Source organism: Dipodomys merriami, unplaced genomic scaffold, assembly GCF_024711535.1.
Source record: "Dipodomys merriami isolate MVZ:Mamm:240054 unplaced genomic scaffold, mDipMer1.0.p SCAF_15, whole genome shotgun sequence".
Taxonomy (NCBI): Eukaryota; Metazoa; Chordata; class Mammalia; order Rodentia; family Heteromyidae; genus Dipodomys; species Dipodomys merriami.
Genome location: NW_027202826.1, coordinates 8,119,705 through 8,136,180, shown reverse-complemented (window position 1 = coordinate 8,136,180; position 16,476 = coordinate 8,119,705). Strand labels below are relative to the sequence as shown.

Sequence of the window (16,476 nt, the reverse complement as noted above, 5' to 3'; positions counted from 1 at the left end):
TTAAACCACAACAAAAAGCAATGTAGATATATGACTAACTTGATAAATATTTATTTTCACAAAGGAAATGAAGACCAAAAACAGAAGGAAAAATATAACCAAATTCTAGCAAACCACAATTCTAGCAAATCTGAACATCCAGCGTAAGCACAGTCCAGAAGTAGAGAGACAATGAAGCTATCTGTCCCACTAAACATGGAGGGCAAAACATAGGTAGTTAAGTTTGAGAACCCACTAGGGTGCCAGTGGCTAGTGCCTTTGATCCTAGCTACTTAAAGAGCCTAAGATAGGAAGGATCTGATTGATCACAGTTTAAAGCCAGCCCAGGCAGAAAAGTCCAGGAAACTCCATCTCCCAAATAAACTGCCAAAAACAAAACAAAACAAAACAAAAAAGACAGACTTAATGTATAGCTTAAGTGTTAGACAGACAACCAAGCAAGAAAGCAGAGCAAGTGTGAGACCCTGACCTCAAGCCCCAGTAGCATTAAAAAAAAACAGTAAAAACAAACAAACAAAAAAAAAAAACCCTCAATAGATAATACAACTCTGTGTCTAAAGTAAAACCAACCACATGCACCATATGGATCACTGGAAACTGAAGAATACTTACTTTCTAAAAAAAAAGAAAGAAAGAAAGAAAGAAAACAGAAAAGGATTAAAAAATTACCAAAAATGCATTAAATGAAAACTGAAAAAAGACAGAAATAGTAACATAATAGACATTACACTATAATAAAAACTAAACGCACCCATTGAAAGGCAGTAACATATTTCTTAATCTAACAAAATGGGAACTATAAAAGCATGCTTACGGCAAAAAGATAACGGTTGAAAAATGAAAGAATACAGGATGGATAGACTTAGAAAGAATGGTGAACATCTTAATAAATACATGAGCATCATTTTCATAAGGATAAAGAAGGAAAATGAGCAAGATAAACAACTGGCCACAACAGCAATGACAGATCTGTAAGAAAAAAAAAAATAAGCAGGATAGCTGAAGATTTTAAACATTCCTCTGAGACATTAATATGAAGCAAGAAAATACACAGCATCTGGAATCAACGATGCAAAGACGGCCTGTATTGTATAAACATACACAACTCAAGATAAACAGTAGGTAAGTGATCTTTTCAACATTACAAAGAATATTTCTGAAGCAATGCTAGAAAGTCCGAACAAATTCCAAAAGAAGACTATTTTGCAAATTTTCTTTATGGCCAAAATTGGAGAATGACCAACACTTAATAAACAGAAGGATATATTTTACAATTTCCATGTTGGTTAGAGAGCAAGTCATAATAAAAACTAAGGAATTCATAAAATTCAGCAATAATAAAAATATTTTACATTAAAATTCATAAGCTACAAAAAAAACACCAAGAAGAACTTGAAAATATTTGAAAATAAAGATTCACAACATTTTTAGTTTTTTTGCGGGTCCTGGGGCTCAAACTCAGGGCCTGGGTAGCTAGGTCTCTACCACTTGAGCCACAGCACTACTTCAGGCTTTTTCTGAGTAGTTTATTGGAGATAAGAGTTCAAAGACACTCCTGCCTGGCCTGGCTGGTTTCGAACTGCAATCCTCAGATCTCAGGCTCCTGATAAGCTACGATGACAGGCGTGAACTATACATACCTGGCTAATATTATTATGTCATATTTAAGCAGATAATCTTCTAAATACTGACAATCAAAGAATAGTCATCATGTCTATTTAAATATTCAAATTAAATTCAGTCAACGTGAACCCTCAATGAAACTAGAATTCACTGAAATGTGCTTGGTGTCTTTTTTACTTAAGTATATTCATTCAACTGGGGTTACTTAGACACTATAATTAATACATATGAGCTACTCCATAAAGTTTAAAGCTAATATTCTTAAATCTTATTTTTTCAATTTATTTCATATTATCTTCAAGTAACTGTATAATGGGGTTTCAATTCAACTCAATTTATGAGTACTATATGTGTCTTTATCTGTGTTACTATCCCTTCCATCATTCTCATCCATTATTTTTATTATTTTTATAGCAAATAAATATTTTTATTGTGATTAAGTGATTGCATAAATGTCACAAATTTCACAGTATTGTGAGATAGTGATACTTAGCTAAAGTCACAAACACATTCTAACCTTCACGGGGCAAACTGTCTTTATTGTGGTCTAGAAAGTTTATGAATTCCTGAGCTTTGACAGTACAGTTATTTCTTCCAAATCGGGTGATATGTACAATTCTTTCCTTCTGCTGTGTGTCAGCTGTTCCCTCTTTCCTGCTCATATTTTTATTATTTACAAGTATTTAAAACTTGCTGAGAAAAAGTCTCAAAGATCACTGTGGAAATTGAAGAGAAACTATCATCTCACTTATGAACATTCTAAGTATAAAAATATAGCTTTGAGAAATCTCAAAACTAATCATCATGTATTTTCTTTTTGAATGTTGCTTCAACTTAAGTGAGGTAGACTTTTCCCCATGGGGAAGAACAGAACACACCTCCTGTCCCTCTCCAATTATTGTTCCTAGACTCCTCCATCTGTTGTCCTGAATTTCTTATCATTCCCATTGGGCCATCCAGTAATCATCCATAACTTCTCGCTTAGCTTCTTTACTGAATTGATGGCTTTGTTCTAATAACACTACACCTCTGGGAAGATAAAAGAATCAGAAGTAGTAGCTCACACCTGCAATCCTAGACACTCAGGACTGAGGTCTGAGGATAACATAACAATACCAAGAAAGCACGGGGGAGGAGGGGAAGACAAAAAGCCAGAAGCAGAGGTATGGCTCAAGAATAAGAACACCAGGCTTGAGTAAAAAAGCTAAGCAAGAGCATGAGGCCCCGAGTTCAAGCCCCAATACTAACACACACACACACACACACACACACACACACACACACACACACACACACACACACACACACACACACACACACACACACACACACACACACACACACACACACACACACACAATCAAATCCACCCCTACCATGCAAGGGAAATTCTTTACTGACTGTAGAGTAGCAGAGATGACTGATATAGAACAATACATAGCCACTGATCAGCAAGCCTCCTTAGATCTTACATTAGAAGGGAAGGAGGGCATCTAGAAATTAACCTTGCCAACTTCCAGGTAACTGTGCTCCTCAGCCAGGGAGGGGGTACCCCAAGATAGAAGTGGCAGCAGCTAAGTGAACGGGAGCCCCTTAAAAGTCCTCCCAACTGCAATCCCCAGTTATCTACAAGTTTAATGTGGATCTGGATGGGGGCAAAACATCCCCACTAGACTCATCTCATTTTGTTCTCAAGCTCAGCCAAATCAAAATGGAGAACCCCACAAAACTATTAAAGATAAAAGTCAGCGGCTAGGCAGGAATAATACAAGTTCTTCATTTGAAATCATATCTAGGAAAGGAAAATGCAGCTAAAGGAAACTTATCTCCTGACTTCCCATTCCAAAAGCACAAAACCAAATAACATATAGACCTACATGTACATATACATCTCTCTTCCCTGACTAAACAAAAGAACTAGATATGAGAAAAGACAATATTCCTAAGTTATAAATGTCATATTAAAGCATGAAAAACATGTAAAGACATTTCCCTAAGTTACTAAAATATTTTCTATTGTCCAATTACTTAAAAAAAAGAAGAAGCATAATCCTTGCCTTGAGAAGCCACTGGATTGCTGTGGTGCACACTGGGAAAAGCTTTCATAATCAGTCACATGGCAAAAACACAGGCCCCATTAGAAAGCTGCCACAGCCGTTAGCAGGCTTGGGGCCATGGCCCAAGGTGCCCTCCACCACCTGCAGGGGTCCATGGAAGTCAGCAGCCATTCAATTATAAAGCAAGATCATGGGCATTACTTCATCTCTTGGATCAAGACAGGTGATTATCTTATGACAAGACAAAACATTTTTAAAGAGGCTAGAACAAATCATTATTACACTTAAAGAGCAGGTTGGCACACTGCTTGACATGCACATGATATCTCTGAAAGTACTCAAGAGAAAACAAGGCATTTGTTAACTCTGAATAAACTGGTGACTGACACATTAGCAGAACAGCAAAGGATCTAGAGTTTGGGAGCTGACTATCTGGGTTCTGTGAATTACCTGAGCTTACTAAATATTTCTAAGAACAGTATTTGGCATATATTGTATCATGTAACCATACTGTTATTACTCTAGAATTTTATGTCATGTTGTTCCACGATCTATTAAATTTTCAAAAAGAACCAAGATAAGTGTCTGAAATAACTACTCTTTCAATTATGATCCAGAGAGACAAATAAAATCCTGACCATAATGACAGTTCCAACTCTAAAAACCATTCTGCTGATATTTTTTAAAAAGAATATGAGCAGATCCAAAATGCCAGCCAAGAATTTCTTTGCACAGGCTTGCAGGTCTTGAGTTCATCCGAAGATGACATTGTACGCCTTCTACAAATAGGCACAGGGGAACACATGGAGCCCAGAATTCAAATCCTCAAAGACCCTACTTAGAGTGCAGGAAAGCCAAGCAGAGTCAAGTCATGATAAACACAAGTGGGCACATTCTCTACAATGGAGTTCACCTTGCACATTTTTCCCCCTTTTGTTCTTAGTCAGCTGGTAGAGATTCAGTAAATACAAAGGAACTGTCCCAGAGCTTATTTTGCTCCACTAATTGTAGACCACACCCTTGGATTGTGGCAATTTTTATCAAAGTCCTGAAGAGTTTCATGAGTCATCCCAGTGTCTCAGAACTGGCCTCGTCCTCTTCAAGATTTCTGCTCTTCTCCCTTGGCTACCGAAGAAAACACTTCAAATCAGTCACTCTTGACAGCCTTAAAATTTCTATTTCATTCAGGATAAACAATACTTTGGTGGGTTTGAAAAGATGTTTCTTAGACAGCCTGGCTACCTCCTACGCTACAAGAGTTTCAAAGAGGGCTATAAAGAGAGTGACAGCTGCTTGAATTCAGAACGGGAAATTAAAATAAAAGCTATTAGAAGGGGAAAAAAGAACCCACTCCACAGGGAGACGAGCTTTAAAGAATTTTTCTCTCTTCTAGAAATTCGAGTTACCTGCCATGAACTTATTTTCACCACAGTAGCAGCTCTGTATTTTTTCAAGGCATTAAATAAGCTTTTCTCTCTCTTCCACGGAAAGGGGGACTGCATTCCCACACAGAGGTAGAGGTAAAGATTATGTGGAAGCCAAAGAAGTTGGCTTTTGCTTTGTCACTAGCATGAGGGGCGGAGCTCCCAGGAGGCTGCCTAGGCCACCTCCCATGATTGATAGGCACACCACCATTCCATTACAGCCCCCAAACTTCTGACTGCTTTTTCCCAACCCATTGATCTCATCACTGTAAAAGTGAGTTAAGAAATAATCTGCACACTGTCACACAGACTCAAGCCTGCTCTCACGCTTGAGAGTGATTGTGCATGGAGGAATCAGGCCTCGCTCTGAGGAGGCAGGCCTCCACGTGCAGGAAGTGATTATGCACGGCCCACCCATGAGAGATCAGACCAAAAAAAAAAGACAGGACTGGAGGGCAGAAAGGCCTCCAGGCTCAGACACAGAGCTGCTTGTGCTTTGTCACCAGGGCTGATGACAGTTGGGTGTCCAGCTGATCAAGTGTGTCTGCAGGAGTGTAACACATCAGGACAGTCGAAGTCCGGCACGCTCCCTCCTGTCTCAGGGCACTGGTGCGCCCTGCTACCTTTCAGGAGGAGGAATGTGGCTACAATTCACCTACAGACACTTACGTCATCCTCTCTACTGACCTCCCTACGTGCCACTTATGCCAGTACTTTCCACACCACACTTAATAAACTTGTTTTCCAAAGTAGTTACACATAGCAGTAAGTATTGAACATACTAACAAAATGGTGTCTTTTGTTCCTTTTAATGGAAAGATGCGTGCGTGTGCACGCACGCAATACACACACACACACACACACACACACACACACACACACACACACACACACACACACACACACACACACACTGATTTGTTTTAAAATAAAAAGTATGGAAAAACACGAATATATTGGTGCTGGTGGCTCATACCCAGGAAGCTGGGTAGAGGATCTGAGTTTGAAGCCAGACTGGAGACTCCATCTCCAATTAACTAGCAAAAAGTAGTAGTTGGGAATGTAGCTTAGTGGCAGAGTGCTTGCCTAGCATGCATAAAGCCCTGGGTTTGATTCCTCAGTATCACTCAAACAGAAAAAGCCAGAACTGGCACTGTAACTCAAGAGATAGAGTGCTAACCTTGAGCAAAATTAGTTGCGGGAACAGTGCCCAGGCCCTGCGTTCAAGCCCAATACTTGAAAACAAAACAAAAAAGTGGTACTGGTGTGCTTCTGACATGAACTCCAGGAAATGGAAACAAGGTTTGTTTCTTTGTTGCTATTTTTGTTTATTTTTCATTTGTTTGTTCCTTTATCTGTATTTGGGAGGGTGATCAAAGGTAGCATGTAGTACTCACTGAATACTGGGTTGTACTGGGTTGAACACAGATTATACAACTTGTGGGAGGGGAAGGGAGGGAACAACTGGGAAGGAGGGGATAACATTGTCCAAAAGGAAATGGATTCTTCATCAGACTTATGTGACTGTAACCTCTTTGTAATAACACCTTTATAATAACAATTAACAAAGATTTAAAGTTTTAAAAAGTAGGAATATCTATCAATATGTGTAGGCTCCCCCAAATAAAATACCAACACACTTTTCTCACTTAGGGAAGACACTGCTTTGGAAATAACTCTCATGTTCTCCTTACTTGCTGCCAGTAATAAATGTTTCTATACTCTTAAAAGAAGTGGTACTGGAGATATGACTCAAGTGGTAGAGTAGCAGCCAAGCAAGCATAAGGCTCTGAGTTAAAACTCCAGTATCAAAAACAGATTTAATCTTTGGGCCTGAACCATGGATAATGGCATTGTTTTCATTCTCTATCTTCATTTCCCCAACTACCCCAACAATTAGCTTCAGCTTCTCGCATAGATCCACTTTATTTCCCCTTCCTAGTGCTAACTCAAGTGACACCAAAGTAAGGCTAAATTAACTGACCAACTTTCTTAGCATGATTCTCCTGATTCCTGTAGGCAGATCAAGTCTCACAAAGTATCCAACTGTGACAACCCTTCTCCCATGCTCAGAGATACTTGAGCAGAGATTCAGTGCTTCCTCACATCCTTTACAACCACACACATCTGAATCCCAGGTGCTCTGGCTCGAAGAAAAAGACTTTCTATCAAGCTTGCTATAGGTAAGGTCGAGAGCTTCTAATCTGGGCTAAACACATTAGCCCCCTCACCTCACCTCCTCAACCCTCCTCAGAGACAGACACTTTTATTACCCTGACTTTGCAGTTAATAAAATAGATTTAGAGAGGTGAAGCGGAATGCCAGGAATGGAGTAGTCACACATAGGCCAAAGCCCATTTCTGTTCATTCAACGAGTCAGCGCACACCATCTTTCCAGGCCTGGCCACAGCCAAGGATGGCGACCCTGTCTCTCGCTGTCAGCTGGTCTCCTCTCTTAGCTACTGCCAGGCTTCATTCACACTTGTCCCCTTGCCTGAAGCCCTTTCCCACATAACTGCCAAGATGGCCACACTCAAGTAAACCCTAAAAACCTCCCCTCTATGGCCTGGCCTCAGGGTCCCTTTCTTCAGAAGCAGACTCCTATGGCCACCACAGGGTGCCATGCTGTATCACAGCTCACCATGCAGTGAGCAAACACAAAGAATAAAAAAGAACTCCGTAAGAGTACAGATTGTGCGGCGGCATGATGGGGAACTTAGAAAAACTCTTCAACACACGTGTTGTACAATTTCAGTTTTAGTAACCACTCCTATAAAGCCCACGAATAAATGACTGCATCAGAACCACTCCAAACTTCAAACAGTATAATGTTTATTTATATAGTTTCTCCACAGTTTAGTATTGAAAACATAATCAACATAGGTTGGGGATGTAGCTCCATGGTAGAATGTTACCTAGCATTCTCAACACTCTGTGTTGGACCCCCAGAAAACACACCACACCACACACACACACACACACACACACACACACACACACACACACACACACACACACACACACACACACCTACATTTCTAAGACTATGGCACTGGCATGCTTTCTAGGTTTCTATTCTATTGCTCAAAATTGAGCAAATGTCTTTCAGCTTAGCTTACGTGGCTAATTTATATCATTAGCATTGCTCTCACTACAGGACACTTAAATGGAAAGTGATTATTCAAAGGGTTAACCTGGCATTATCCGGGCTGAAAGGACTTCTTAATTTTTTTTCCTACTTTGATTTTGAAGATTACCACGTTAGGGTATGCTTCTAATTAGAGAAGAACAGGATAGATTTTTGTCTTTTTGCCAATCCTGGGGCTTGAACTCAGGGCCTGGGGCACTGTCCCTGAGCTTCTTTAGCTCAAGGCTGGCACTCTACCACTTGTGCCACAAACAGGATGGATTTTGTTTCATCATTTGTCCATCTCTTCCTCATCAGCAGTGAATGTATTTGTTTTTTGCTTATAAGTCTTCGTATCCTTCTCATGATATCTACTATTCTGTTGGACTACAATAACACATGTTCAGCAAAATGTGCTGCAGTTAGCACATTTGTGATCTAAATGTTAAAAGTGCCAACCCAACGATTCTCAAGAAAGACCAACGCTAGCGTATTAAATCTTGCCAATTGACTTGCAAGATGATTTTGTTTTCCACCCACATTAAATCATAATTTTTAACTTGCCTATATAAGTAAATTGCTATATACTGTACAAAAAGAATTACAGAACATCCAATTATATCAAGAAGATACATATAAAAAAACCAGTCCTATAAATGTCTAATTCGGTTTAAAATTAGACCTAGTATAAAGCAAGAAAGAAGTATAAATTCAGATGGCAATCCTCACCCCCTCTCCTCCCTCAAATCAGCATTTAATTTTTTTCCTGCCTTCGAGGAAAAATAACAAACATCACTTTCATCTCATATAGCTCCACGATCTTCCCTTCATCTATTTGGAGGAATTACAACAAACAGGCAGCCCTCTTTATAGGGCAGAAGAAAACAAACATGTAGTGCATACTTGCTTCTTTTAGAATTACTTTACTATAAGTGCTACGGAAATAAAAACACAGAAGGATAACTGGAGGCTAAAATGAAAGCAAACTTTCACTCTTAATCTTTTTATCATTGACCAGCCTGCCTCATTCCTTTTTTGCTATTTTACAACTGACTTATCCAAGTTTACCTAGGTATGACAGCTCCTAAATGCTATAGGAAAAAAAAACGTATGTATTCTTCAAAATGATAAGAATCTCAGTATAGATTTTTTTTTAAATGAGGTACTATTTCCAGTGTGGTTCATACTAATCATCGATAAAAACCCTTAAGCAAATAACTGCAAGTACAAATTATTTTACAAAGTAGGTTTGGTAAGAATTAATCACACATGACAAAGAAAAATAACAAGTATATATAATACAGTTAAGGGTGCCAGTATCAGTTTACATTTTATAGAAATACTGCGCTTCTCTTCTATGACTAAACTTGTCATCTCCCAACAGATGACAGAGCTCAATAACACAATCAAAATCACCAGATGCCAGTGGCTCCGACCTTTAATCCTAGCTACTCAGGAGGCTGAGATCTGAGAATCTCTGTCAATTTCTCTGTTCAAAGACTACCTATGTAGATAATACTAGAGAGACCCTTACCTCTAAGTAACCAGGAAAAAGACAGAAGTGAAGATATGGCCCCCAAGTGGTAAAACAAACGGCCTTGAGCCAAGTGAAAGTGTGAGGCTCAAAGTTGAAGCCCTAGTACTGGCACAATATGCAACATACTAATAAGGACCAAAATCCTATCAAATGATGCAAGGGACCTTTGTGTCAAGGGGTTGGTATTCTCTGCCTGCAGCAGGTAAGTTGCTGGCTTTCCACAAATGACTCTTTGAGCTCCTTGAATGTTACACTGAAACCAAATATTTCCCAAGATTGGCTATGGCAAAGCACTGTTTCCTACTCAGTGAAGAAGAAATTATACATCACAAACCACTTCTTTCAAATACCAAATCTGTGACCAAATCTTTGGGCTGAAGATAATCTCTAGCTTTTTGATTTTGCTCCTCAAATCCTGACAGATAACCGTCTTATTTTTTTTAATCTTTTTGTCCTATATATATATATATATATATATATATATATATATATATATATATATATATATATATTTGGGGGGGGGGGGAGTCCGGTCCTGGGGCCTGAACTCTGGGCCTGGGCGCTGTCCCTCAGCTCTTCAGCTCAAGGCTAGAGCTCTACCACTTGAGCCACAGAGCCACTTCTGGCTTTTTTCTTTTTGCTTATGTGGTCCTGAGGAATTGAACCCAGGGCCTCATGCATGCAAGGCAAGCACTCTACTACTGAGCCACCTTCCCAGCCCCCTGTCCTATATTTTCTTAAGTCAACTTTCACTTTATATCACAATGAATAAAGGGAGCAGGGCTTAGATGTACGTTTTCTATTCAATTCATAAAAATAGAAATTTTTGAAAAACTATCAACTAAAGTTTATCTATAATGTGCATTTTAACCAAAATTAGGTAAACAGGGGGACTGACTTAGCTATTAATGGGGGGAGGCAAATGTTGAGCTTGGCTGGTACGTTTCCAAGGTCTCAGAACTCAGGAAGAGTGATGTGGTTTGATATAGGGCAGTAACCTTGTGAAAAAAAGATCTGGTGAAGTTTTTGGCTTCAACAACTGCAGAAGAGATCTTCAAGGAATTCAAAACATAAAAAAAAGCAATACAAAAGTTTTTTTAAAAAACAAAGTTTTAAAATCTTTATGTGTTACTGTTAAGTGAATGACATGGACAATTAAAAAACCTAAGCCATGGGAGGGAGGGAGGGAGGGAGGGAGGGAGGGAGGGAGGGAAGGAAGGTGGGAAGGCTGGAAGGTCTATAGACATGTATAACAATATGCACAGATACATATATACACATATACATAGATATACACATACATATGTGTGTTTATGTATTTCTTTTTGAGAAGGTGCAACTTTTAATATGCTAAACAATGTTCAACAGCATGAACTGTTTCTACTATCTTTTCCTTGTAGGATTCTGTTATTATTTTTCAATCAGCAGAACAGGAAAGCCTCTACCAAAACACATGCCCTAGTTTTTTCTATCTCTGAATAACTCTTGTTCACCCACTCTGACTTCCAATAAAGCTTAGATACAAACAACTGGCAAGGGTGATAACAGCTTTTAATTGCCTTATACTACACCTCATGGCTCTAAGGTAAAATGAAATCACTCCATGACCAGACTCATGACTTTTCCAATTCTAACAAATCAAAAACAAATCAAGGCAGCAATTAAAAGAAATTAATGAAAGGTTATAAAATTCTTCATCAAATGGTCACTAAAACATCACGAAATAATTAACATAAGAACCAAAGGAATCAGGTGTTCGACAATCCACTTTTTTTCCCTTATTAGTATCAGGGCTCGGGCGTGGCTCAGCAGTAGAGCACGTACCTAGAATGCCTGAAGACCCTAGTTCCATCTCCAGCAAAATTAAATTTATATGAATAGTTTATCACTTAAAATTAAATAAAATGAATACTATGCTCTTGTACCTAAGATTAGGAAAGGTATGATGATATACCATCTTGAATTTGTCACTGATACAAATCAGTATTCACACTTCTCAGGCATTAATAATCATTGAGCAAGCCAGTACTCAAAAGACTAGTATCTCCATAAATTTGCTTCCATTCTTAAGAATATCAAAAAGGTAGATGTGATTTTTGGACCAATGCAGTCTCTGACCCTTCCTTATGAAGTAACTGTCTATTCTAGTTTGCTCAGGGCTGGTAAACCAATTCAACTATTATCCTATGGCATCATCCTAGGCTCCAACAGTTGCTTGTTTCACTATTTATTAACACTTCTACCAGGGGACAGAGAAGGTGCAATTCAAACCAGTCAGTTTTTCTCCTTATTAGCAACTCTGTTCAGAAAGAGTGAAAGTGAGAAAGAGAGAGAGGGAAAGGGGATCAGAAGTGGAAGCTACTAATGTCTAAAGGGAAGTTGTGAGATTTTAAGCTGATTTGAATGATTCATGTTCTTCCCTGGGAAAATAAGAACTTGACTGCTAAAATGTCTAATAGTTGTGTCTTATGTGTATGTCTGAAGCGATCTGAACGAACAGCAGAAGAGCTCCGTGCCCGTGTTATGATGGGGTGTCCAGAGTCTTCCTTCATTATGTCCAAGTCACTCCAGGACAGCTGCCAGTTCCTCACACGGACCCTTGGATACCAAGGTTTGAACATGTGGCAGCTTAGAAGAATGGCACTGTATTTGTCCCCAGTCTCTTCTTCTTCCCTCTGACAATCGTCTCACACTTCCAAACCAATGTAAACTCTCAGAAGTTCAAAGGGATCCTAAACCAATGAAAAATATCTTAGGGGGTAGGGGAGAAAATGAAGACTGATTTCACACTCAGGAAATGTCTTCAATATGGGAGAAGCACACATGTGCATGACAGGAGTCACGGTTTCAGACATGCCGGTGAAACGCAGGTTAAATTTCACACCACGACTGATTCTCCACATCACCAAGTGACCAGGAGATGGCCCTTACGTGATCCACGATCTTCCTCTGAATGGACGAACACTGGAAATTTAAATTCCAGGCTCTCTCTATAAACTGGAGCAGCTGGCAGGACTAAGACAATGCAGCCACAGGGTAACAACTAGCTGGAACATGGCAACTTGGTTGAAACAGGAGAACCACCATTTGCTAACATCCCCGAACAGCCCAGTTAACGCTGCCTGGCTCCAAAGGCAGGCCACACATGGGGAAATGTTCTGCCTTAGGAGAAATAAATGTCAGACAACCAGAGCAAGTATGGAGAAAAAACTATAAGGCCCAATGCAATGGTGACCTGTGCCTTTAATTGAGATGGTTCATGTTAGATTCTACCAGCTCCTCACATAAAAGATCTGCTTTAATTTTAGTTCCCTTCCATTCGTCTCAGGGTTATGTAACCTCACAGGAGGTCACACAAGTCTTCCAAAAAAGAAATTTAAGCTGTCTTTTAAAAATAAAAAAAGAACCGTGCATAATAAAGACAAACACAAAACTGAAACTTGCATTTTTCTTCCCTGACAAGAAAGCTGCACCCTCCCTGTTAATCTCAAAAACTATAATCTTAGGGGAGAAAGAAACGAAAACCCAGAAGGCAGAAAACCACGCACGGCCTGCCTCCATGATACGTGAGAGGCTCCTGTGCTCTGAATGTCGCTCCAAGCAGGAAAACACAGTGAACGTCTTACCACCTTCCAGCTCCAGGCAAAGATTGTACACAGCTACAGGTCTCTTCGTCCTCTGGCCTTGTCTCTTTGACTGCCTGGGTGGAGCATTTGGGGGTGACGGCGACAGGCAGGTCGGCTCAGGGAATGTGGTATCAGGCAAGGTCCGAAAAATCTGCCATCAATACAGAAAAAGACATCAGTTGTTGTCTGTGTGCATACTGTGTGCGTACTGCGCCGGCAAAGCAGCAAAGGCCACACTTACTCACATACCCCAAGGCCAGCACTCCACGCCGACAAACGAAGAAGAGATCGCAGATCTTTTTTATTTATTTCAGCAGAAGATTTCAATGTAAGATTTTTCTCAGAAATTAAGTGAAAGCACCATCAAATCATTATACTTCAGAGATTTTTTTCCCCCAAAAAACACTACACAAGTCTAATTATCTTTACCAGGACTACACGGCACCATAGCTCTTCATGGCCAAAAGAAGCAGCAGCCAGGATACAGTATTAAAAACAAGTATCCCATTAAATTTTCACAGAGTTATAGTTAGGTCCAAAATGCCAGTCTTGAATCATTTCTCAAACTACATAAACAGAAACATCCGACTGAAAACATTTTTTCACATGTTTAAAAATAGCCTGTGCTTCTGAAATTACCTTTCTGGATTCTTACGGTCATTCTCTATCAGTTCATTTAATACCTTACAACTCCTCTGAATGTGCTCTCCTTCCATTAATGATATCTAGAACATAATCAGCACCTTGATTTATCTACATTGTCATGCAATAATATTATTACTGAATTCTGCTTCTTTGCTTAGTCATTTTCCTCCTCTTTGGAGAACAGTAATGGGCAGTGTACTGAAAAATCTTCCATGCCAGGATGATTTATAACAGGTCTGTGTCTGCCAAGACTGGAGAACAGAGGTTTCCATCCCCTCAATGCTGCACACCCGAGTCTTTAACAGAGTCACAAAATAAAATAAAGTAGAGACATCAGCCTAGCAGACATGCATCTCCAAAGAGATGCATGCAGATACTCCTAAGCAAACCAGCTAGCTTTAAACCATAAAAATAAAAGGCACAAAAAAAGGCTTCTGCATATTTATTTGTGTAAAGGAAATCAGACATATGACCTGTGATGGGAATAAAAATATCACTTACACTCACGAAGTATGCTTAAAAACTAAAGATAAGGTCGGAGTCTTAACTGCACGGCCTGAAAAATCTAACCTAAAAATGATTATAGACCAATAAAAACAAGCAATTTCAACAAAGCGATTGCTTTACAGTACCATACTGCCCTCTTATGTATAAGTAGAATAACAAGTGATTTCAATTACTGTGGACAAATATTTGCTAGTGAAAATTTAATTTACTGAGCCAACTGGAAAACCTGCTAACACCATGTTTTCATAAAATCTGGGTTCCAACAGGTCACTCTGGCAAATAGTAAACTACTTATCTCCCTTAAAAATCTTCCGCGGCCTAGCATATTGTGCACAGCTGGATCTGCTCCTGTCTGTCATTGTCCATGTTAAAGATAGCTACAGAGTGGTGGGGACCAGACGGGAGCAGGTTCAGGAGAGAATGAGAACAGTGAAGGAGACAGGAAACACGAGCCCACTGACAGAAAATGTCAGTCCCGACTAACCTATGGAATGGTTTCTTACTACAATGCTTGCTTTTTACCAAGATGGAAGATGCTTCTGGGATGTTACCAGAAAAGGTACATACAGAGACAGGATATCCAAGAATATACAGTGGAAAAGTGAGATCGCACCAAGCACTTACACTTGGGAGAAACAGTAACCTTCTAAACAGGCCTTTCTGCAAGCGTGGCGCACACCACTTTATCTCTTTGTCCTCCTCCCCTCCGGGGTGGAGGCATCTCGGAAAGGCCGTGGGGAATGAGGCATGGAGAAAGCCCCCAGGTGCAGAGCCAGATCACCAACAGCCTGGGATGTAGGACCACGATGCATGTTCTCAGACTGATCCAAGCTCCTCTTGGAGCCAGCATGAGTTCAGATCCTGAGCTGGGCCCAAACTGGACCGGTCGCCAGCAGACTTCAGGCACTGTTTCCAGTTTATACTAGAATATCTGGGAATGAAGACTAACTAGGGCTTTGGGTTGTTTGGTTTTCTTTGGTTTGCATTTTCAAGTTCCCAGGTCATTCTTGTGCAAAGCCAAGGCAAAGAAATCCTGATTCCAACAGTCATGCCTGCAGTTGTCTTAGATGGATAAAAGTCAACGTAAGAACAGCAGGAAATTATTTTTTTAAAAAACTGGCACTAGACATACACAATCAATTCCCTGGAGCATCCCAATCCTGGACAGATACACAATGGTTCAAAGATTGTAACTAGCAAGTGCTGCATTCTACGTGGAAATCAGCAACCAGATTAGGTACTAAACCACAACTGTTGACCCAGAGACAATACGGTCCTGGCTTAAAGTCTTACCAAGCCATGGAAGAGATCCACTTCTTAAAATAGTATGCCTTATTTCCTCAGGTGTACTAAATAAGTTATCATAACCACATCTCAAGTGTTGATAGGCATTGAATGGGACAATGCATATTCAGCACAGTATTGGGCAGCACTGGGCATCCAGGAACCAGAATTATGGCACCTGCTTGTACTGTGGTAACAGTGAGTTCAGACACCCATTCACCCCAACCACTGTTTCCAGAGAACACCACTTATGTCTTAATGTCTTGACTATTCCTCAAACCTAGTGCTTTGAGCTAAGTTTTCTAAAGTGTTCTGGAAAGAGACATCAAAAAGAGGCTAAAGATGGAACCCAAGTAACCTACAACCAAACTCTGTTTTATGTCTTTATTTCTGTACTTGATTCCTGAGATTTTAGATTTAAACTGTTTCCTGCTGCACTGGAATGGATTTAACATTTAATAAATGCCTGTTAGGCAGAAGACCTTCTCATGAACATTCTCAACAATCTTCTGGCATTGGTTTCCTACATCTTACAAATAAGAAATGCTCAACACTGGATGAGCTCAAAACCTCATGGTTTAAAAATGGTAAAGCTGGCATCAGAACTCTCCAGTCTGATTCCAAAACCCCAGCTGCCAAATGATAA

The 16,476-nt window shown here is 39.8% G+C and overlaps 1 protein-coding gene across 2 annotated transcripts in view; it reads right to left on the bottom strand.

Moving 5' to 3' along the window:
- Positions 1-16,476, bottom strand: part of Arhgap10 (Rho GTPase activating protein 10) — a 213,656-nt gene that overhangs the window by 28,023 nt on the left and 169,157 nt on the right. The window contains exon 19 of one of the 2 annotated variants that reach the window (XM_070022178.1): positions 13,398-13,545. In XM_070022178.1, coding sequence (XP_069878279.1) covers positions 13,398-13,545 — 148 coding nt within the window. Of the gene's footprint in view, positions 1-13,394; positions 13,546-16,476 lie in introns of both variants that reach the window. The other variant, XM_070022177.1, reaches the window with a different exon arrangement.